Source organism: Mandrillus leucophaeus, unplaced genomic scaffold (assembly GCF_000951045.1).
Source record: "Mandrillus leucophaeus isolate KB7577 unplaced genomic scaffold, Mleu.le_1.0 Scaffold141, whole genome shotgun sequence".
Lineage (NCBI taxonomy): Eukaryota > Metazoa > Chordata > Mammalia > Primates > Cercopithecidae > Mandrillus > Mandrillus leucophaeus.
The window spans coordinates 756,133-780,250 of NW_012101377.1; the positions used below are offsets into that span (position 1 = coordinate 756,133).

General features: G+C 43.4%; 1 protein-coding gene across 7 annotated transcripts in view; it reads right to left on the reverse strand.

The window, feature by feature from the left end:
* Window positions 1-24,118, reverse strand: part of PUM1 (pumilio RNA-binding family member 1) — a 138,894-nt gene that overhangs the window by 95,167 nt on the left and 19,609 nt on the right. For all 7 annotated transcript variants that reach the window (XM_011973990.1, XM_011973987.1, XM_011973986.1 and 4 more), the window contains exon 3: window positions 2,538-2,606. In XM_011973990.1, the coding sequence (XP_011829380.1) occupies window positions 2,538-2,606 (69 nt within the window). The remainder of the gene's footprint in view (window positions 1-2,537; window positions 2,607-24,118) is intronic.

The window sequence follows — 24,118 nt, forward strand, 5'->3', positions numbered from 1 at the left end:
GTGATCCGCCCGTCTCGGCCTCCCAAAGTGCTGGGATTACAGACTTGAGCCACCGCGCCCGGCCGAAGATGCTTTTTAAGGAATATGTCTCCTCCTCCATTAAAGTCTAAATAGTCCTGTCAATAATGATTCCCTCCTTCTCTGAACACCAACCATACATAGAAAAAAATTTGCTCTTTCTGTTTATATGTATATTCATTGTTTCCTCAACTAGCTAATAAAAGAATTCCTTGAATAAAGAAACCTCATTCCACACTTAGGAAATGTTTAACCTCTCAATTATTTTACAGATATTAACTTCATTTACCCTAATTAAGGGCACATGCTTTGCAGTGGGAGGAAGCCAGGGAAGAATCCTATCACTTACTAGATGTGTTACCCTGGGCAAATTATTTCGTCTCTCTTGGCCTTTTTCCTTATCCAGATAATAGAACTGTCCTCATAGAGTTATTAATCAGATAATGCATAAGAACCCCTTAGCATCTACCTATGGTTGATAAATGGTAGTTGTTACTGTTACTTGTGAATAGTGGGGAAAGGAAGAATGACACAGCATTACTAATGGAATATACTGTTTTGTTATTAACACATGCCTATATCCATGCCCGAGGAATTATACACATATACCAAAAAAAAAAAAAAAAAGCAAGCATTTCTGGAAGAAGAAAAAAAATGATAAAAAAGAATTTAACACTGTCAACTTGTCATTTAAATAAACTTTATCCTCTAGTGAAATTGCTTGCTATTCAATTAAAATTAAGCATTCGTCCAGCCTGGGTGACAGAGCGAGACTCCGTCTCAAAAAAAAAAAAAAAAAAAAAAAATTAGCATTCGGTGATTATAAACTGTTGCTCACAAAACAATAATAGGGCATTATTCTTATTTTGTATCATTAATTTTTTTAAAAGAAAAACAGGCTGGACACAGTGGCTCATGCCTGTAATCTCAACACTTTGGGAGGCCAGGGCAGAAGGATCACTTGAGCTCAAGACCAGTCTGGACAACACAGTGAGACTCTGTTTCTATTTTTATAAAAAATTCAAAAAAGAAAGAAAAACAACCTGGAATTGGATTTTTGGTGGAATACACCAGGTTAGAATTATAGGAGTAAGAAAGACAATAAACATAGTTTCTCTTTCTATGCTTAATATCCAACAAATACGTTAACTTTCTGTTCAAATCTGCTCCAAAAACTTAGTGACAAAGTCTTTTAGACTTTCTAAACCATACAGGGTTTATTGATTTGCATTGTGTCAGTGACAGGCACAGGAAATACAAGGACATCTCCCAATCATCTCCTAAAATTCTAGGAGGAAAACAGACCAAAAATATATGAACTCAAGATGATAGGACACTGGACTCTGTGGCCACAAGACGATTCAGAAAGTTAGAAACAAAATCCTATAACAAAGAAAGCAAGAATCTCAGTTTAGACATCAACAATTTTTAACTATTCACTGCCTAACCACAAAGGCAACCAACGAATATTTGCTTCAAACTCAGAAGTGTAATTATCCTAATTTTGACCTCAGAACCTAGCACAGTGCCTGGGGATCAAATATTTGCTAAATCGCAGGACAAATGTATCTAATAAACGGTATAAATGAGGACCGCAGAATAAAGTAATTCTCCCTCTTGTGAAACATTAAAATCAATGTAGGAGCTATCAAATGTTAGATACACAAAAAATGAAATGGAAGAGAAAACCTAACGTTACTTTCCAGAACAAGAAAGCCACAACAAATACCACTTGTGGGCCTGTGGTATTTTAAGTAGTTAATTCAAACTGTATATTCTATCTTTGTCATCAATATATGCTTATTGTCACAGCTAGAATAGCCAGCAGTTGACTACATGTTAATATCTATACTCCCCTTCCTTTTTAAGACTTATGGCAACCTTCTCTATTGATGCAATGGATAAAAGTAAATTTTGTTTCTGCAAATTTTAAACATTACAATCAAAGCAAAATTCTTATTTCTGAATTTCCTGTAAGGTATGACTAGCTCAGGTCTCTACCTTCCGTAATTCCTCCACCAGAAACCTAACAACTTCCTTTTCACAATGGAGCTCTAAACAACTTCCTCAAAAAAGGCACTACTCTAAAAATAGGTTACTGACATTTTCTGATTAGTAAGCCAATCTAAGACTCCCTTTGCCATTGACGGGGGGTGGGGGGGGGGAACCTAGCCACTGGAAAATGAGGCAAAGGTTGGCCTTTAATTTAATGCATATAAAATTAAAATACTTCTTAAGCTTTTAATGACTCAATTTATAGCCGACATTAATATTCAATAATTTATGCTCACATTTTGGCTACTCTGTTTTGCTTTTAAGACATTAGGTTATGGTTAACATTCTTCTTTTAATGACATAGTTTTGGCAAAATTCTCCAGCATCCTGTCCCTATCATGAGAATGGCAACAAGGAAAAGCAAGCACATATTTCTGGAGACTAGATTTGGACACATTTGATGAAAGACAACTCCAACCTTCCCTTAAAAACAACCCACTTTTCTGACACACCAGTTCACTTACCTCTCCCATCGCTCTTCCCTCCAGAGCAAGTGCTTGAAAATCATGATTCAGTTCATCCATGGAACGCACCTATTGTTTAGAATAGAGATGGAAAAATCTTCAAGTCAGCATCTTGAATTTTACATACACATTACACACAACTGAAAATTTATTCTATGCTAACTTTCAGACATTGGCAAAGACAATAGCAATGATCAAGCGACGGAGATTAAACATTCACCTACCTTTAAGCATCAGGGTTCAGCAATGACCCCTACTTTCTCCCCTCCCATTCCCTTTTATTTTCAAAACATGAAAAGCACAAAATCCAAATAAATGAAAAAGCAAATTCCATCACGAGAATTATGTTAGCTATTTTTCATACTTTTTAATTTAATAAGTAAAGACCAACATGCTGAAGAGCAATGATGTCTTCAAGATGACTATGTGACCTGATGAGTCAAAAGATCATGGCTCCTCCCCAGTTGTGAATAGTTAAGTTAAAGTAGGGAGTGCATTTGCTCCAATCCACTATTTTTCTTTGGTAAACCTCAGGAAAGGGGGGGATGCAAACCCTATAATGAAGTATCCCAATATTTCTCCACATTGGGAGATCCCTGGGATTCCCCAAACCTCATATCCAGGGGGAGAAAATAACGTGTCACAAGAATCCCTCCAAACCTTACTCATTGTTAAATGTAATCCTACCTACAGCATAACAATCTCTTCAGGCTTCCATTTACCTACCTATCTCCAAAGTCATTCCTACAAGGTAATAACATCAAGGATGATGTGTGAAATAGATTATTCAAAACAGTTATAATTCAACTAGTTTACTGGTTTTCTCTGTTATAAGCAGCAAGCTGTTTCTGCTGCCTGAGGTTAGAGTCACTACCCATCCCCAGGCAAGGGATTCAAGAGTACATTCCTTTATTTATTAAAGACGTAGGCTCCCAGCCTGGGGAACATGGCAAAATTGCCCTCTCTACAAAAAGTATAAAAATTAGTTGGGCTGTGGTGGCACACATCCAGATACTCAGGAGGCTGAGGTGGGAGGATCACGTAAGCCCAGGAGCTAGAGGCTGCAGTGAGCCGTGATCGCACCACTGCACTCCAATCTAGGTAACAGAACGAGATCCTTTTTTTAAAAAAAAAAAAAAAACGCTGGACGCGGTGGCTCAAGTCTATAATCCTAGCATTTTGGGAGGCTGAGGCGGGAGGATCACTTGAGGTCAGGAGTTCGAGACCAACCTCGCCAACATGGTGATATCTACAAAAAAATACAAAAATTAGCCAGGCATGGTGGCAGACACCTGTAATCCCAGGAGGTTGAGGTGGGAGAATCACTTGAAGCCAGGAGGCGGAGGTTGCAGTGAGCCAAGATCACGCCATTGCACTCCAGCCTGGGCGACAGAGCGAGATTCTGTCTCCAAAAAAAAAACAACAATGTTGACTACCTGAAGCAGGAGTTTCTCGCAAACTCCCCCCTCTGATCTCCACTACCTTCCAATGTCAGTTTACAATTTCTACCACTGGATAAACGTAAAGAGGGTCAAGTTAGGGCCAAGCAATGAGAGAAGAGTATCGAGAACATGAGCCAGAATACAGTTAAGAGAATCAGTTTAAGAATTTTATTTGAGGCAAGATCACTAAAGCTCAGGAGTTCAAGACCAGTATGGGCAATAAAGTACTCCGTCTCTACAAATAAAACTTTTAAAAATAAAAATAAAAATAAAAGAGCCGGGCATAGTGATGCACGCCTATGGTCCCAGCTACTCCAGAGGCTGAGGCTGATAGCCTGCACCTGGGCAGTTGAGGCTCCAGTGAGCGGAAATCAAGCCACTACACTCCAGCCTGGGTGAGACCGGCTCCGGGAAAAAAAAAAAAAAGGAATTTAATTAACATGCTGCCTAGCTGCCTATACATTACATCACCTAAGAATCTTAACTGTCAGAACTAACACTGCATAAAGATACAGTTGCATTATTGTTTTCAATCATATATTTTTAAAACCCACAGCCAATACTATGCTACAAATGAGACACACTGTATCACTAAGATACAAAAGATTGGGAATGCTCACTGAACACTGAAATTTATAAAACTCAGAGTAAAATTCAGTTAGTTACATGAGCACAAAGAGGCAGACAAGGCTTATAATATTGCGGTGTTTCAAAAAGGCCCTGAAATAGAAGCTATGATCTTACACAGTATTTACATTATTTAGATGAGCACAATAAATAGACTCCTAAACTGTATATAATAAAAATAATAAAAATAAAGGAGTGTAGGGAGGATGAAGACAGGATGTTCGTTGGGAACTCTACAAATGTTATATGAAATGATAAACCTTTAGGCCAGCATTAACATTGACAAAGCATGTAAATCAAATGCACAAAGCTCTCTATCTAGCTCTTTCTGTGGAATCTAATTATACATTTAAATAGAGCTAGGCATTTCTTGGAAATCCAAAATCTACAAATACAGTTTCAACCAGAAATATTGAAAATTCTATTTATATGTCCCAAAGAAACTAAGTAGGAAGAATAAGAAAAAAAGTATGTGCTGTGCATATTTATGTAGCCATCACAACAATCTCATAGTGATTATTCCCATTTTAGAGATTAGGAAACTTATCCTCCGAGAAATGCCTTCTCCAACCATTGTTAAGTAGGGAAGAGCACAGGAGGAAACTAAGGCTCAGAGCACTTAAATGGCACTGCCAGGATCTTAATCCAAGTCTTCCAATTTAAAATTCAAGGCTCTTTCTGTGCCACCAGGCTGCCCCCGGCAGTCAAAGGAAGTTCCCACCTCCAGTATTCTATTACTTTACTAGATAAAACTGCTGTCAGTTTCTGCTGTGGGTTTTGATGAATGCGCTCTCTTGGTCTTGCCTTTGCTTTTCACTATCTCTTCCCCTACGTTCAAAACTTGCTCATCCTGCCCTTGTAGCATTTTCCATTCCTTTCTACACTGTCTTCCTGCCACCATTCTCTTTCCCCATTTATCTACGCTCTCTTGATGTGTGCACTCTCTCTCCCTGTCTCCCCCGGCCCTCTCTCTCTGTCTGGTCTCCTCTCTCCCTCTCTTTTTCTCTCTACTCACCCTCCCCTCTTTCAGGGTATCTCTCTCTGCCTCATTTATACAAGAACCACACTCTTTCCCTATCCCTGTATACCACCCTCCTGCCCTACCTCTTATAGTCAATTGTTGAGAAAGGAGGCTCAATTTCTAAGAGTTTCACTAGTGCAGAAACTCCACTTTAAACCATTCACCCACGTTGACTACATGAGATAAACCAAGTCATTCGCTCACAAAAGTTTTTAACTATTTGGGAACTTATATATTTATACTGGGAGCTGTATTTTGTACAATCACAGGCACAGGGCAGACTCTCCAGACAAAATTCTTCCTAGGAAACAAATTACTCAGAAAAAGATGTTCAGGAATCAAGAGAAACCAAAGAATGAAGAAAAGTGAAGTATTTTCCATGATAAACGAGAAAAGCTAGCTGTCAATTATAATTAGAGTAAAGGCTCCCATCAAGGTAGAATAAGCCTTTCAAGTTTCTTCTACACTTCCCTTTTCTCTAGAAATCTATTTGAGTGTCAGGTTAATGTTTTGTTTTGTTTTGTTTTGTTTTTTGAGACTCTTGCTCTGTCGCCCAGGCTTGAGTACAGTGGCGTGATCTTGGCTCACTGCAACCTCCGCCTCCCTGGTTCAAGTGATTCTCCTGCTGCAGCCTCCCAAGTAGCTGGGACTACAAGCGCATGCCACACCACACCTGGCTAATTTTTGTGTATTTTTAGTAGAGACGGGGTTTCACCATGTTGGTCACGCTGGTCTCGAACTCCTGATTTCACATGACCTACCCAACTCCCTAAGTGCCAGCCTCCCTAAGTGCTGGGATTACAGGCATAAGCCACCGCACCAGGCCCTAATTTCTAGTACTATTTACTAATTCCTTTTTTGCTTTTGCAAAATATCTCCCCTCGACGTCCCCCCCAGCCCCCGCCTCACACCCCCTTTCAACTGATTGACCTTATCTATCTCCTCTGGTTTCACAAAACCATTTCCTACTTTTCTCTTTGGGCCACTTGCCAAAAATGTGTAACTTCCTCATCCCAACCCAGGCTTTCTCTGCTGCTGCTCCTCCCAATAAAGGCATCTCCCACTCCCTTTACTAAAGAGCTGAAGTGAGCTGACAACTTTAGTGCCTAACCTAACTCTATATTCCATTCTTCATCCCACCCAAGGCTATCATCCATATACATAATCTGCGCTTCTGAGCTTCTTCCCATTTCCAGATCTCAGAACTTTCTTCTGTAATTCTCAATACCTGCATTCTTTTTCAAACATGGATTCTGCCCTAACCAGAACCATAATTTAGCACACTGAGTTGGTATTTTACCACATAGGATATTATAAAATCAAAACAGATAGCTGGATGCAGTCTCGTGCACCTGTAGTTTCAGCTACTCAGGAAGCTCAGGTAGGAGGACTGCTTGAGCCCAAGAGTTCAAGGCTGCAGTGTACTACGACTGTGCCCGCAAACAGATGTCACACCCCAGCCTGGGCAACACAGCAATCTGAAGCTGCAGTGAGCCATGAGCACACCACTGCACTCCAGCCTGGGCAAGAGTGGGATCCTGTTGTTTTTTTTTTTAAAAGGTTTTTGGGCCAGGCTCAGTGGCTCAAGCCTGTAATCCCAGCACTTTGGGAGGCCGAGACGGGCGGATCACGAGGTCAGGAGATCGAGACCATCCTGGCTGACACGGTGAAACCCCGTCTCTACTAAAAATACAAAAAATTAGCCACGCAAGGTGGCGGGTGCCTGTAGTCCCAGCTACTCAGGAGGCTGAGGCAGGAGAATGGCGTGAACCCGGGAGGTGGAGCTTGCAGTGAGCTGAGATCCGGCCACTGCACTCCAGCTCAGGCGACAGAGTGAGACTCTGTGTCAAAAAAAAAAAAAACAGGTTTTTGATCAAATAGATAAACCTGGAACTATATTACCACATTCTGGAAAATGAAAAATTAAAAGCATCACTTTACAAATCTTTTGGCATGTGCCTGTAGTCCCAGCTACTCTTGAGGCTAAAGCAGGACTGCTTGAGCCCTGGAGATGGAGGTTGCAATGAGCCAAGATCATGCCACTACACTCCTGCCTGGGCCACAGAGGGAGACCCTGTTTCAAAAATAAAATAAAGTGTGCTGGGCATGGTGGCTCACACCTGTAATCCTAGCACTTTGGGAGGCCAAGGCAGGCAGATCACCTGAGATCAGAAGTTAAATACCAGCTTGGCCAACATAGCAAAACTCCGTCTCTACTAAAAATACAAAAATTAGCTCAGCGTGATGGCGCGCGCCTATAGTCTCAGCTACTCGGGAGACTGAGGCAGGAGAATCGCTTGAACCCTGTCTCTAAAAAAACATACAAAAAAAGAAAAAAAAAGTTATTTTCCATGACTACAGTGTAGACTAGTAGAAATAAAAGATGGAAATCTAAGTAGAGGGCTAGGAAGAGAATTAGGAGACCATATTGGTTATCAAGCCAAGAAATAAAGGAATTTTAGAAGACGACCTTACTGACTTTTTTTTTTTTTTTTTTTTGAGATGGAGTCTGGCTCTGTTGACCGGGCTGGACGCAGTGGTGCGATCTAGGTTCACCGTAACCTCCACCTCCCAGGCTCAAGGTATCCTCCTACCTCAGCCTCCTGAGCAGGTGGGTGGGGCTACAGGTATGTGCCACCATGTCCAGCTAATTTTCGTATTTTTTGTAGAAAATGGGGTTTCACCATGTTGCCCAGGCAGGTCTCAAAGCCCTGAGCCTGAGTGATCCTCCGGCATGGCCTCCCAAAGTTCTGGGCTTACAGGTGTTAGCCACCACGCCCAGCCTATTTTATTTTTTTGAGACAGGGTCTGGCTCTGTTACCTAGGCTGGAATGCAGTGGCACAATGACAGCTCACTACAGCCTCAAACTCCCATCTCAGTCTCCCAAATAGCCAGGACTAGAGACACACACCACCACATCCAATTAATTGTTTTTTATTTTTTTGTAGAGACAAGGTCTCACTATGTTGTCTAGGCTGGTTTCGAATTCCTGACCTCAAGCAATCCTCCCACCTTCTAAAGTGCTGAGATAACAGGTATTAGCCACTGCACCCAGCCACGGAAAATAAATTTAAACAGACGTGGGCACAAAGGAATTCTGAATTGTAAGAAGTTAATGATCCAAATAGAAATATCAATTATTTGAATAATTACAATTTATCAATTTTTCAAGCAGATATTATTGAACACTGAATCTCAAGCAGAATAAAGCAAACACTATGTTAGACCATGCATTCTGGAATAAAACCACTAAAAACAACACAGGCTTTGCTAGCATTCTGGTTCAGTTCTTGTACTTGCTTTGCTGGCATTCTTGTCCTGAACTTCTCAGTGTGTCTTTACAATAAACGTCCCTTTACTGGAGCCAGTTTGACTAGTTGTCTGTTGCTTGATTACAGAAAGCAAACTCAGTTACAAAAGTATCACTGAGTTGGGGAGTTCATTAAATCACACTGAAAATGTCTATATTAAAACAAATTTACAGGCTCACACCTGTAATCACAGAACTTTGGGAGGCCGAGGTGGACGGATCACCCAAGATCACCAGTTCAAGACCAGCATGGCCAACACAGTGAAATCCTGTCTCTACCAAAAATACAAAAATTACCCAGGTGTGGCGGCTAACTGACGTATACGCAAAAAGTAGCAGTCAACACGGAGAAAGAAATGTGCTGAAGGAAGCAGAGACAATGGACTACTGTGCCCCTAAGAAAAACAGAAAGCCTCCAAGTATTCAGGAAGCCCACGTATATATTTCTTGCTCTGGGGTTCAGAGCGTCCTTAGTGTTCTTTCATTAAATACCCTGAATTTTTGTTAACTAGAGTAGATTTTCATACTTTAATAATAAAACTGCCTCTCCTAGATTATTTCCTCATAAAGATAGGCTATTCATCTCCACACCTACTTTTGTTCTCAAGGATTTTTTGCATACAGAAACCTAGATCATGATGGTTCCATTTCACTAAAAGGGATCAGAACAATATAATCAGAGTAGTTGATGCCAAGAACCATTATGGAAAGGAAATACCAGTGAGAAAATGGCAGAAAGAGGAGAAACTTGAGCAATGAGAAAAGGAAAGAGAATATAAGTTTTAATCTAATTTGAATTTAATCATCAAAGGGAAAAAAACCTAGTAAGTCTGTTCTACAGCATCTTCTGCACACGACATGTATTAATAACAACAACTATTACTAAGACTTACTTTGTGTCTGGTCCTGATCGTATAAATACTTTACACACTTCATCATCTCTTTTAATAGTCATAACTACACAGAAGGTTGAGATAAGTGGGTCCCTTGAGCCTGCGACCAGCCTGGGCAACATGCGAAAATCCTGTCTCTACTAAAAATACAAAAATCAGCCAGGCATGATGGCACATGCCTGTAATCCCAGCTACTTAGGAGGCTGAGGCACAAGAATCGCTTGAGCCCAAGAGGCGGAAGGTGCAGTGAGCTGAGACTGCACCACTGCACTCCAGCCTGGGTGACAAAACAAGACTCTGTCTCAAAAGAAAAAAACAGTCATAACTACCTCGAAAACACAGGTACTGTTATTCCCATTTGTAAGCAAAGCAAGAAGTTGATGGGGCGCAGTGGCTCACATTTGTAATCCCAGCACTTTGGAAGGTCGAGACAGGCAGATCACCTGAGGTCAGGAAGTTGAGACCGGCCTGACCAACATGGAGAAACCCCATCTCTACTAAAAGTACAAAATTAGGCCACGCGTGGTGGCTCACACCTGTAATCCCAGAACTTTGGGAGGCCGAGGCGGGCGGATCACGAAGTCAGGAGATTGAGACCATCCTGGCTAACGCGGTGAAACCCCGTCTCTACTGAAAATACAAAAAATTAGCCGGGCATGGTGGCAGACACCTCTAGTCCCAGTTACTCGGGAGGCTGAGGCAAGAGAATGGCATGAACCCAGGAGGCGGAGCTTGCAGTGAGTCGAGATCGCGTCACCACACTCCAGCCTGGGCAACAGAGCAAGACTCTTGTCTCAAAAAAAAAAATACAAAATTAACCAGGCGTGGTGGCGTGCACCTGTAATCCCAGCTACTCAGGAGGCTGAGGCAGGAGAATCACTTGAACCTGGCAGGCAGAGGTTGCAGAGAACCAAGATCGCACCATTGCACTCCAGCCTGGGCAACAAGAGTGGGCCGGGCGCGGTGGCTCAAGCCTGTAATCCCAGCACTTTGGGAGGCCGAGACGGGCGGATCATGAGGTCAGGAGATCGAGACCATCCTGGCTAATACGGTGAAACCCCGTCTCTACTAAAACAATACAAAAAACTAGCCCGGCGAAGTGGCGGGTGCCTGTAGTCCCAGCTACTCGGGAGGCTGAGGCAGGAGAATGGCGTGAACCCGGGAGGCGGAGCTTGCAGTGAGCCGAGATCGCGCCACTGCACTCCAGCCCGGGCAGCAGGGCAAGACTCCATCTCAAAAAAAAAAAAAAAGCCGGGCGCGGTGGCTCAAGCCTGTAATCCCAGCACTTTGGGAGGCCGAGACGGGCGGATCACGAGGTCAGGAGATCGAGACCGTCCTGGCGAACACGGTGAAACCCCGTCTCTACTAAAAAATACAAAAAAAACTAGCCGGGCGAGGTGGCGGGCGCCTGTGGTCCCAGTTACTCGGGAGGCTGAGGCAGGAGAATGGCGTAAACCCGGGAGGTGGAGCTTGCAGTGAGCCGAGATCGCGCCACTGCACTCCAGCCCGGGCGACAGAGCGAGACTCCGTCTCAAAAAAAAAAAAAAAAAAACAGAAAAGAAAAGCAAGAAGTTATTACAGTCCTTAAACAAAATATAGATAAATCAGTCTTTCCTAATTACTGGAGGGGAAAAAAACCCAAAAACTTCTTTTGGTATAAATAGCTGCAAAACCTATTGCATGACGTTATGAATGAATGTTTGTATCATTTATTAACTGTCAATAACAACAACACTGAACACCAGGCACTGTGCTGCAAAACAGACATTATTCCATTTTACATATGAGGAAACCAAGGTTTACAGAAATCACGTAACTGATAAAGATCCGAAATAGAATTCAAACTCAGCTTTTTTTTTTGAGACAGAGTCTCACTCTGTTGCCCAGGCTGAAATGCAGTGGCACTACCTCGGCTCACTGCAACCTCTGCTTCCCGGGTTCAAGCAATTCTCCTACCTCAGTCTCCTGAGTAGCTGGGACTATGGGCACGTGCCACCACACCTGGCTAATTTTTTGTATTTTTAGTAGAGACGGGGTTTCACCATGTTAGCCAGGGTGGTCTCAAACTCCGACCTTGTGATCCGCCTGCCTTGGCCTCCCAAAATGCTGGGATTACAGGTGTGAGCCACCATGCCCGGCCCAAATTCAGCTCCTTATGCCTTTACCACTTGTTCCTATTGTAATCAAAGGCAAGAGCAGACTGGACAGGGTGGCTCACACCTCTACATGGCCAGTACTTTCAAGGCCAGTACTTTTGAGGTGAGGCCAGGAGTTCAAGATAGCTTGGGCAGCACAGCAAGACTCTCATCTCTACAAAAAGTATGCTCAGGCAAACATTCTGCTCCCTCGTCAGGGCACACAGCTAAACATGGGATTGGACAGCAGGGGGGGCAGGTATTCAGAGTGCTCTGGGGGCCACTCAGTGTTCTGTTTAGAAGAATGATATAAAGATCCTGGCTATACATGAGGACATGTTTAGGTCTTTGGAGCTACACTCAAGAGGACACGAAGGGTAGGAAAAACCACACAAAGGCAAAGAACTTACATCAAGACCAGGCCTAAAATACATTAATGTGGGTGGTTCAGCACAAGGGCAGTTGCACATGGCTATCATGAAGAAGAGTATGATTGACTGCTCCATTTTAGACGAAGATAAGAGTAATTGATGAGTCAGATAACCATATGAGAGAAGGTAAAGATACTGTTGATTACCATGGTTGTGGTTTCTTCCCTGAACACTGGCTTCACATAGTTTTTTGTGCTGAGAACAGATACCAACCAGTGTACTGTACACAAGACTTAAACAAGGGGTTATGGTCAGAAGAAACTAAAAGACAATATTCAGTGTGAAATTTTTCACTCTTTATGAAGCCACAATATCCTACAAAGAAAAACCATGCATCGACTATTCAGCAATAAACCAGAAGAGCTAGAAAATAATATAGATCAGATCGAAATAAATTGAGCAGTGGATCAAAGATCGTAACACTTGTATTTTAAGACTAGCCACTTTACAATCACTCCTGTTGATATTTCTCTGCTGACATGACAGAAACTAAGTATCGGTAACACTTCATTAAAATTCTTTTCCAAGACTAGCAGGTTGACAGCGAAAAGGTTTAGGTCTGGGTATTTATTTCCCCATGAGAAAGCTAAACATCTAAAACATAATGAATCTAGGCTGGGTGCAGTTGCTCATGCCTCCCAGCACTTGGGAGGCCGAGGCAGGCGAATCACTTGAGGTCAGGAGTTTGAGACCAGCCTGGCCAACATGGTGAAACCTTGCCTCTACTAAAAATACAAAAAATTAGCTGGGCATGGTGGGAGGCGCCTGTATTCCCAGCTACTCAGGAGGCTGAGGTAGGAGAATTGCTTGAAACGGGGAGGCAGCCAAGATTGCACCACTGCGCTCTAGCCCAGGTGATAAAGCACGATTCAGTCTTAAAAAAAAAAAAAAGAAGGAATATAAGATTATTCAGGATTTAAAATAAAAACTGGCATCATTCAGGGCCGGGCGTGGTGGCTCATGCCTGTAATCCCAACACTCTGGGAGGCCGAGGTGGGCAGATCATGAGGTCAGGAGATGATCTTGGCTAACACGTTCAGGAGGTCAGGAGACCATCCTGGCTAACACGGTGAAACCCCATCTCTACTAAAATATACAAAAAATTAGCCGGGCGTGGTGGCAGGGGCCTGTAGCCCCGGCTTCTCAGGAGTCTGAGGCAGGAGAATGGCATGAACCCGGGAGGCGGAAGTTGCAGTGAGCCAAGATCGTGCCACTGCACTCCAGCCTGGGCAACAGAGCGAGACTCCGTCTCAAAAAAAAAAAAAAAATTGGCATCATTTAATACTTCAACTGCTAAAGAATAAATAAATATGGCCAAATGGGTGGATATCTTTTATTTCAGAAAAAATGCAGATGATCTTTAAAGCTAAAGATTTTAAAAAAGAGAGAGAAATATGTTCAAAGGAGAAATATCAGTTACCAGGCATGCCTACAGTGTTAGTCTCCATGAACTGAGGGTGCAGAAATCATTTAAACAAGGGGGAAAAACTTTAACCTGAGATTACTTCTCTAGTTGATTCGCTCTCCCTTTGCAATGCACTAGGCATTGCAGAAATGTAGACTACTGTTCAAAGACCATGGTAGACACTACTTTCTACATTCTCCTTAACATCTGAAGTAACACCTGCCAAGTACCAAACCGTACCTTATTAACAGTGCTATGGTGACTTGTCTTATCTCCCTAAAAATAATCCCTTGAGCATCTAGCACAGTATCAAAAACATGACACAGGCATTACATAGAAATATTTATAATGTGAGAAACTGCCCTTAGTCATACAAGTGGTAAAATAGCAGAAATAGTACTGCTAGAGCTAGGTTCTTTAAGATGATTCTTACCTTTCTTTAAAACACGCACACAAACAAACACAACTTTACCTTGCTTTATTTGACTTTTCTGGACATCTGACAATATGTAATATGGGTTTGATTAATATTCATGCCCTTTGATCTGGTAATTCCACTTCTAGGAATTTTATCTAAGCAAATCATGAGAAATACAGGCATAGATTTGTTAACAAAGATCTTTAACCTGGTACTGTAATAGAAGAGGGAAACAGTCTAAACATAGCAGTAATTATTAAAGCATATACTTATTGAGAGAATTTATATAGCTATTTAAAATGTTTTAAAATTATACACACACAGACACACACACACACACACACACACACACATTTTTTTTCTCCCTTTTCACTTTTTGAGACAATGCCTCATTCTGTCAACCAGGCTGGAATGCAATGTCACAAACATGGCTCACGGCACCCCTGACCTGCCAGGTTCAAGTGGTCCTCCCACCTCAGCTTCCTGAGTAGTTGGGACTACAGATATGCCACCATGCCTGGCTGACTTTTTAATTTTCTTATAGAGATGAGGTCTCCCTGTTACTCAGGCTAAAAAAAAAATTTTTTTTTTTGAGACGGAGTCTCGCTCTGTCGCCCAGGCTGGAGTGGCACGATCTCGGCTCACTGCAAGCTCCCTCCGCCTCCTGGGTTCACACCATTCTCCTGCCTCAGCCTCCCGAGTAGCTGGGACTATAGGCGCCTGCCACCAGGCCATTAATTTTTTTGTATTTTTAGTAGAGATGGTGTTTCACTGTGTTAGCCAGGATGGTCTCAATCTCCTGACCTCATGATCCACCACCTCGGCCTCCCAAAGTGCTGGGATTACAGACGTGAGTCACTGCACCTGACCTACCCAGGCTAAAACTTTTTACTGCACCTGGCCTACCCAGGCTAAAACTTTTTAAACACAGAAAAATGTATGTATGTGTAAGGACTCTATAACGTGGGCTATAGATGGGTGTATATAAAAAAATATGTTAGACTGGGCCCAGTGGCTCACGCCTGTAATCTCAACACTTTGGGAGGCTGAGGCAGGCTAATCACCTGAGGTCAGGCATTCAAGACCAGCCTGGCCGACATGGTAAAACCCCGTCTCTACTAAAAATACAAAAATTAGCCAGGCATGGTGGCACACTTGTAATTCCAGCTACCTGGGAGGCTGTGGCAGGAGAATTGCTTCAACCCAGGAGGCAGAGGCTGCAGTGAGCAAGAGAGCTGAGATGCTGCCACTGCGCTCCAGCCTGAGCAAGACTCAATCTCACAGGAAATTTAAAAAAACTCATGCCAGGTCCAGTGGCTCACGCCTGTAATCTCAGCACTTTGGGAGGCCGAGGCGGGCAGATCATGAGGTCAAGAGATCAAGACCATCCTGGCCAACATGGTAAAACCCTGTCTCTACTAAAAATACAAAATAATGAGCCAGGCATGGTGGCAGGCGCCTGTAGTCCCAGCTACTCAGGAGGCTGAGGCAGGAGAATTGCTTGAACCCAGGAAACGGAGGTTGCAGTGAGCAGAGATCACGCCACTGCACTCCAGCCTAGGCGGCAGAGCGAGACTCCATCTCAAAAAAATAAATAATAAAAAATTTTTTACAAACTCATAACCATAATATAGGAGGAAAAAAAATGTATCTATCTATCTAGCCAGACACAGTGGCTCACATTTGTAATCCCAGAACATGAGGAAGTAAAGGCAGTAGGATCCCTTGAGGCCAGGAGTTTGAGACCAGCTTGGGCAACACGGTGAGACCCTATCTCTAGAAATAATAAATTAGGCCAGGTACAGCGGCTCACGTCTGTAATCCCAGTACTTTGGGAGGCCGAGGCAGGCAGATCACTTGAGGTCAGGAGTTTGAGACTAGCCTGCCCAACATGGCGAAACCCCCTCTCTACTAAAAATACAAAAAATTAGCCAGGCATGGCGGCAGGGACCTGTAATCCCAGCTACTCGGGAGGCTGACGCAGGAGAATCGCTTGAACCTGGAAGGCACAGGTTGCAGCAAGTCGAGATTATGCCAATGCACTCCAGCCTGGGCGACAAGAGTGAAACTCCATCTCAAAAATGATAACAACAAATTGAATATTAAAAACAAAATACATGAACTGTGTCTTATCACTGAGAATTCTGATTCAGTAGGTCTGGACTTAAGCCCAAGAATCTCTCTCTCTCTCTCTTTTTTTTTTTTTTTTTTTTTTAATAGAGACAAGGGTCTCACACTATGCTGCCCCAGCTATTCTTGAACTCCTAGGCTCACGCAATCCTCTCACTTTGGCTTCCCAAAGTGCTAGGATTACAGGCGTGAGTCACCACGCCCCACCAAGACTCTCTTTATTGAAACAACTTCCTAGCACCGGATGGTAAGGGAAAAAGTAAATATTAAACTCCAATACAGGAAGCTAAAAGCTTCAATGAGATGTATACAACATACAATAATGGCATTAAAGGCAGGCACCCAAACTTGGAGAAAAGTGAGAGTAAAGGAGAATGTTTATCAGAGATGAAGATACATTAGTTGAAGCTTGAAAGATGAGGAAAAGGCTAGGTGAATGAGGAAGGTAGGGGATTCCAAGTGGAGAAAACTCCATAAATAAAAATAGCACTAGTATGCTGAGAAATCGCACAAACTACAAAAATAGGATGGGTATTCACAAAGCTACAAATACTTTAGCATAGCCAAAATGGAGTGCCAGTAAGGACTGGAGAGGCAAGCTGGGCCAAAACACAAAAGGCAGCTGGGCGTGCGATGGCATGTTCCTGTAGTGCCAACTACACAAGGGGGAAGGGACTGCTTGAGCCCAGGAGTTCAAGTCCAGCCTGGGCAGCATAGTTGAGACCCTCATCTCTAAAACTAATAATAAATTTAAAATAAAAATATATATCTTTTTTAAAAAAACATGAAAGGCCTCCTATGCCATAATGAGGAGCTTAGAAGTTATCCCAAAAGCAATAGGAAAGAAAACATACACACGAGCGTACACACACGAGCGCGTGCGCAAAAGGGTGAGACATAAGGAGACTGTATCTTCAAAAACATCAAATTGGCAGCGGCACAGACAATTGCCACAAAGAAGAAAAGTGGAGATGCAGGAAAGCCAGTGAGAAGACTTCTGAACATCTCCAGGCAAGAAACATGAGCCTATCAAATAAAGCAACATAGGTATAATCTCGGAACTACTACAGGCAGGAACAGGAGGCAGAAATCTAGGATAGCTCCTAGTATGCCACAAATGAAGATATCGTCCATAGAAACAGAACACAGTAGAGGAACTGAAGGAAATAATTAAATTCAATTTTGAATAGCATCATACCAGTCACTGAGCTCCTATGAAAACTAAAATCTTAGGCTTTTATTTTTTTAATAGATATTGGGGTCTTGCTATGTTGCCCCAGCTGTTTTCCAACTCCTAGGCTCAAGTGATCCTCCCACCTTGGCCTCCCAAAGTGCTATGATTACAGGCATGAGCCATCATGGCCAGCCAAAAAGAAGTAAATTTTTTTTAAAGAAAAGTTATCCTCTGGTGGGGGGAGGGGAGTGGGGAAAGAATATTATACTTTGATATAGCTTGGATGTTTGTCCCCTCCAAATCTCATCTGAAATGTGACTTCCAAGGTTGGAGGTGAGCCCAGGGTGTAGTGTCTGGGTCATGGGGGCTGACCCCTCACGAATTACTTGATACCCTCCCCATGGTAATGAGTGAGTTCTCACTCCATTAATTCACACAACAGCTGGCTGTTTAAAAGTGCCTGGAACCTCTTCTCTCTCCAGCTCCCTCTCCGACCATGTGATACATGTGCTCCCACTGTGCCTTCTGCCATGAGTAAAAGTGTCCTGAGGCCTTAGCAGATGCTGAACCTTACTTCCTGTACAGTCTGCAAAACTGAGACAAATAAACCTCTTTTTGTTATAAACTGCCCAGTCTCCTATATTCCTTTATAGCAACACGAAATGGACTAACATACTTTTTGTTGTTGTTGTTGTTGTTGTTGTTTTTTGAGACGGAGTCTCGCTCTGCCGCCCAGGATGGAGTGCAGTGGCGTGACCTCAGCTCACTGCAAGCACCGCCTCCCAGGTTCACGCCATTCTCCTGCCTCAGCCTCCCGAGTAGCTGGGACTACAGGCACCCGCCACCTCGCCCAGCTAGTTTTTTGTATTTTTTTTAGTAGAGACGGGGTTTCACTGTGTTAGCCAGGATGGTCTCGATCTCCTGACCTCGTGATCCGCCCATCTCCTCCTCCCAAAGTGCTGGGATTATAGGCTTGAGCCACCACGCCCGGCCTAACATACTTTTTTTTTAAAAAATGAGGATAAAAATGTGCATACAGTACTAGGTGGTTCAAATCATGTAAAAATATTAGAACACTTCCAGGACAAAGCGTATGATTACTCGTTATTACTTCTAGATACAGAAAGGAAACACTTAATACTAAAATAAAATTATTTCTAGGCCAGGCCCGGTGGCTCATGCCTGTAATCCCAGGACTTTGGGAGGCCGAGGCAGGTGGATCATCTAAGGTCAGGAGTTCAAGACCAGCCTGGTCAACATGGTTGGAATCCTATCTCTACTAAAACTACAAAAATCAGCCAAGCGTGATGGTGCATCCCTGTAATCCCAGCTACTCGGGAGACTGAGGCATGAGAATCGCTTGAATCCAGGAGGCAGAGGTTGCAGTGAGCCGAGATTGCACCACTGCACTCCAGCCTGGGCGACAGAGCGAGACTCTGTATCAGAAAAACAAATAAAAAAATAAATGAAATGAAATGAAATAAAATCACCTCTAGATCTCATTGAATACACCCAACCTATTTCAGCAACCTATATTCAACATATCTACTAACCTTTTTAAAAATTAAAAGAGAGATAATTAATGTAAAGGACAGTATTTCATTGAGGGGAAAAAGCTAAATAATTTCGATTTCCAAGGTCTTTTCTAACATCAAAACTCCACAGGAAAGGTATCAACCATCTGCTTTCATTCAAAATGGCAGACCAAGCTCTTAACAGATGGTATAAGGTTTGTCTTTTTTATAACTGTTTGAAATTCAGAAAATACAAAATGTACAAGAGCAAAGCATACTACCTGTAATCTCTTCATGCATACAAATATAAATATTTTGCAGTACTTTCTTCCAGTCCTTAATCCATGTACATCACTTTTAAGGGATACACTGAGCTTAAAGACCATTTTCTTAAAAGACAGGGTCTTGCTCTGTGGCCCAGGCTGGAAGTGCAGTGGCACAATATCGGCTCACTGCAGCCTCCACCTCCAGGAGCCAAGCCATCACAGGCATGCACCAGCTAATTTTTCTTTTTTTTTTTTTTCAGTAGTGACAGGGTTTCTCCATGTTGGCCAAGCTGGTCTCGAATTCCTGACCTCAGGTGATCCACTCGCCTCATGTGCTGGGATTACAGGCATGAGCCACCACGTCCAGCCAGAAACAATTATCTTTGTAATTCCCTCCTCTCTTTATGAAACTAAGTTTCTCCAAAGGAACAACAGATGAATTTCATTGTTTTGCATTCCACAAGGCTTCTGACCCTTAAAAGTGCTATCTCCCTAATTTGGGACAACTGGGGGGTGGGGGAAGCAATTTGACTCAATAAACTCTAACAAATTAAAGAACATTTCTTTTTTTTTTTTTGAGATGGAGTTTTGCTCTTGTTGCCCAGGCTGGAGTGCAATGGCGCGATCTCAGCTCACCACAACATTCGCCTCCAGGGTTCAAGTGATTCTCCTGCCTCAGTCACCTGAGTACCGGAGATTACAGGCACCCACCACCATGCCCGGCTAATTTTTTTTTTTTTTTTTTGGTATTTTTGTAGAGATGGGGTTTCACCATGTTGGCCAGGCTGGTCTTTAACTCCTGACCTCAGGTGATCCCCCTGCCTCAGCCTCCCAAAGTGCTGGAATTACAGGAGTGAGCCACCGTGCCCAGCCAGAATTATACACTTTAAATGGATAAACTACATATCTGTAAAGCTGTCTTTTTTTTTTTTTTTTTTTTGAGATGAAGTCGTCACCCAGGCTGGAGTGCAGTGGTGCGACCTCAGTTCACTGCAACCTCTACCCCAATCGGGTTCAGGGGATTCTCCTCCCTCAGCCTCTCAAGTAGCTGCAATTACAAGCGCCCACCCCCCGCACCCGGCTAATTTTTTTTTGTATTTTCAGTAGAGACAGGGTTTCACCATGTTGGCCAGGCAGGTCTCGAACTCCTGGCCTCAGAAGAGCCACCCACCTCAGCCTCCCGAAGTGCTGGGATTTACAGGCTTGAGTCACCACACCCAGCCAAAGCTGCTATTTTAAAAAATCTTTAACAGGCCAGGCATGGTGGCTCATACCTGTAATACCAGCACTTTGGGAGGTCAAGGTCAACTGCACTCCAGCCTGGGCAACAAGAGCAAAACTTTGTCTCAAAACAAAACAAACAAAAATCAACAGTTTTCAAAAAATATTACACAAAAAAACATGCAGAGCATTCCTCTAAAGAAGTCTAATAACTGCAGGGGGGTTTTTTGTTTTTTGGGGTTTTTTTTGAGACAGAGTCTTGCTCTGTCGCCCAGGCTGGAGTGCAGTGGCACAATCTTGGCTCACTGCAACTTCCGCCTCCCAGGTTCAAGCGATTCTCCTGCCTCAGCCTCCTGAGTAGCTGGGATTACAGGTGCCCGCCACCACACACGGCATGTTGGTCAGGCTGGTCTCAAACTCCTGACCTCGTTATCTGCCCACCTCCGCCTCCCAAAGTGCTGGGATTACAGGCATGAGCCACCGCGCATGGCCCAACTGCAAGTACCAACACATGTACACTATTCAGGGCCAAGTTCTTTAACCAAATTCCCAAGTATTAAACTTACCCAACCTATTGCCAATCACTGACCCCACCACTTCTTACATGGAGGTCTAAGACTATATTCACAGCAGTCCAGGCGCAGTGGCTCACGCCTGTAACCTCAGCACTTTGGGAGGCCAAGGCGGGCGGACCATAAGATCAGGAGTTCAAAAACCAGCCTGGCCAACATAGTGAAATCCCATCTCTACTAAAAATACAAAAAGTAGCCAGGCATGGTGGTGCACACCTGTAGTCCCAGCTATTCAGGAGGCTGAAGCAGTAGACTCACTTGAACCCAGGAGGCAGAAGTTGTGGTGAGCCAAGATCGCACCATTGCACTCCAGCCTGGGCGACAGAGCGAGACCCAATCTCAAAAAAAGATTAGATTCACAGCAAGGAGCAAAATGCCAGGGCAGCCAACAACTACACACTGAGCTGAAGCCACAGTGCTACTATGGCTCTTTACAATATCCAGAAGTCAAAGAAACTGAATGTAAAAAACAAAAAGGGGATCAGAAATCTCTCAAAAGAAAAAAAAAAAGATGATTTACCCTACCCTCAGCACTTCAGCACTGACTCCTCTCCTGGCATTATGTTGTCAGTTCTTTCATCCTGCATGAATGTTTAAGTCCTTTCACAAGAGTGAATAACTAGATTCTAATTTTTAAAGTATTCTTTCCACACACCCAGAAACCTAATTTTGTACTCAGGCTTAGCCTGCAGAGTATTCAGCTAATGCTGTTGCCTGAGAGAAAATGGGCACATGCACCAAAGATATGTGTGTCTTCTGAAAATACAGAAAGGTGTGATGAAAAACAAGTAATAACATCCTACTGGCTGGGCGCAGTGGCTCACTCCTGTAATCCCAGCACTTTTTGAGGTGGAGGCGGGTGATCACCTCAGGTCAGGTGTTCGAGATCATCCTGGCTAACATGGTGAAACCCCATCTCTACTAAAAGTACAAAAATTAGCTGGGTGTGGTGGCACATGTCTGTAATCCCAGCTACTGGGATTACACCCAGGCTGAGGCAGGAGAATGGCTTGAACCCAGGAGGTGGAGGTTGCAGTGAGCCGAGATCACACCACTGCACTACAGCCTGGGTGACAAAAGTGAGGCTCCGTTTAAAAAATTTTAAAAAGGCCAAGTGCAGTGGCTCATGCCTGTAATACCAGCACTTTGTGGAGGCCGAGGCTGGCAGATCACAACGTCAGGAGATCGAGACCATGCTGGCTAACACGGTGAAACCCAGTCTCTACTAAAAATATAAAAATTAGCCAGGTGTGGTGGCAGGCACCTGTAGTCCCAGCTACTCGGGAGGCTGAGGCAGGAGAATGGCATGAACCCAGGAGGCAGTGCTTGCAGTGACCCAGAGCTTGCAGTGAGCCGAGATCACGTCACTGCACTCCAGCCTGGGCAACAGAGGGAGACTGTCTCAAAAAAATAAAATTAAATTAAATTAAATTAAACTAAATAAATAAATAAATAAATAAATAAAATAAAAATCTTACTACTTTACAGTTTAGAAAGCACTTCAACCACATCTGTAACTGAAATTCAAAATACAACGCTTCCTAACTGCTGTTTTTTCCTCTAAGTAAGAATCTCATGATTCATTATGCTTTCCTCTTCTCTTCAGCCACCAGGACCATCAAAGTACTCTTTATTTATTTATTTATTTTTATTTTTTTATTTTTTTGAGACAGTGTCTCGCTCTGTTGCCCAGGCTGGAGTGCAACGGTGAGATCTTGGTTCGTTGCAACCTCCGCCTCCCAGGTTCAACAAATTCTTCTGCCTCAGTCTCCCAAGTAGCTGGGACTACAGGCGCATGCCACCACACCTGGCTAATTTTTTGTATTTTTAGTACAGACAGGGTTTCACTGTGTTAGCCAGGACGGTCTCGATCTCCTGATCTCGTGATCCGCCTGCCTCAGCCTCCCAAAGTGCTGGGATTATAGGCTTGAGCCACCGTGCCCGGCCCATCAGGGTAAATTCCATAACCCATTATTCTGGTACATATATCTAACTTTACTTCAATTTATTTTCCTATCATGACCTTTTATTCCCATGGTCACATCTCACTACCACCTATCTCATAACTTTTACTAATTTCACATCAAAAACCTTTTGAAGACGGGCGCGGTGGCTCACGCCTGTAATCCTAGCACTTTGGGAGGCTGAGGCGGGTGGATCACCTGAGGTCAGGAGTTCAAGACCAGCCTGGCCAATATGGCAAAACCCCGCCTCTACCAAAAATACAAAAATGAGCTGGGCATGATGGCGCACGCCATTAATCCCAGCTACTCAGGAGGCTGAGGCAGGAGAATCACTTGAACCCGGGAGGAGGAGGTTGCAGTGAGCCAAGATAGTGCCACTGCACTCCAGCCTGGGTGACAGTGAAACTCTGTCTCAAAAAATAAAAAAACAAACAAAAAATACAAAAATTTGCCAGGGGCGATAACTCATGCCTATAATCCCAGCACTCTGGGAGGCCGAGGCAGGTGGATCACCTGAGGTCAGGAGTTCGAGATCAGCCTGACCAACATGGTGAAATCCTGTCTCTACTAAAAATAGAAAAAGTAGCCGGGCATGGTGGCACATGCTTGTAATCCCAGCTACTCAGGAAGTTAAGGCACCAGAGCTGCTTGAATCCGGCAGGCAGAGGTTGCAGTGAGCCGAGATCAAGCAACTACACTCCAGCTTGGGCAACAGAGCAAGACTCTGTTGTCCCCAAAAAAAAAAAAAATTAGCAGGGCATGGTAGCAGACACGTATAATCCCAGTTGCTCAGGAGGCTGAAGCAGGAGAACTGCTTGAACCCAGGAGGCGGAGGTTGCAGTGATCTGAGATCCTGCCACTTCTCTCCAGCCCAGGTGAATGGATGAAACTCCATCTCAAAAAAATAAAAATAAATAAAAACCTTTTAAAATTAAAGAAGGTAAAGAGATACATCACAAATATCTCTACAAACTGCCATTTCAGAGGCATATACAATCAAGTACCATTCGGCATTAGAGAAGAGCATCTGACTGAACCTTTTTTTTTTTTTTTTTTT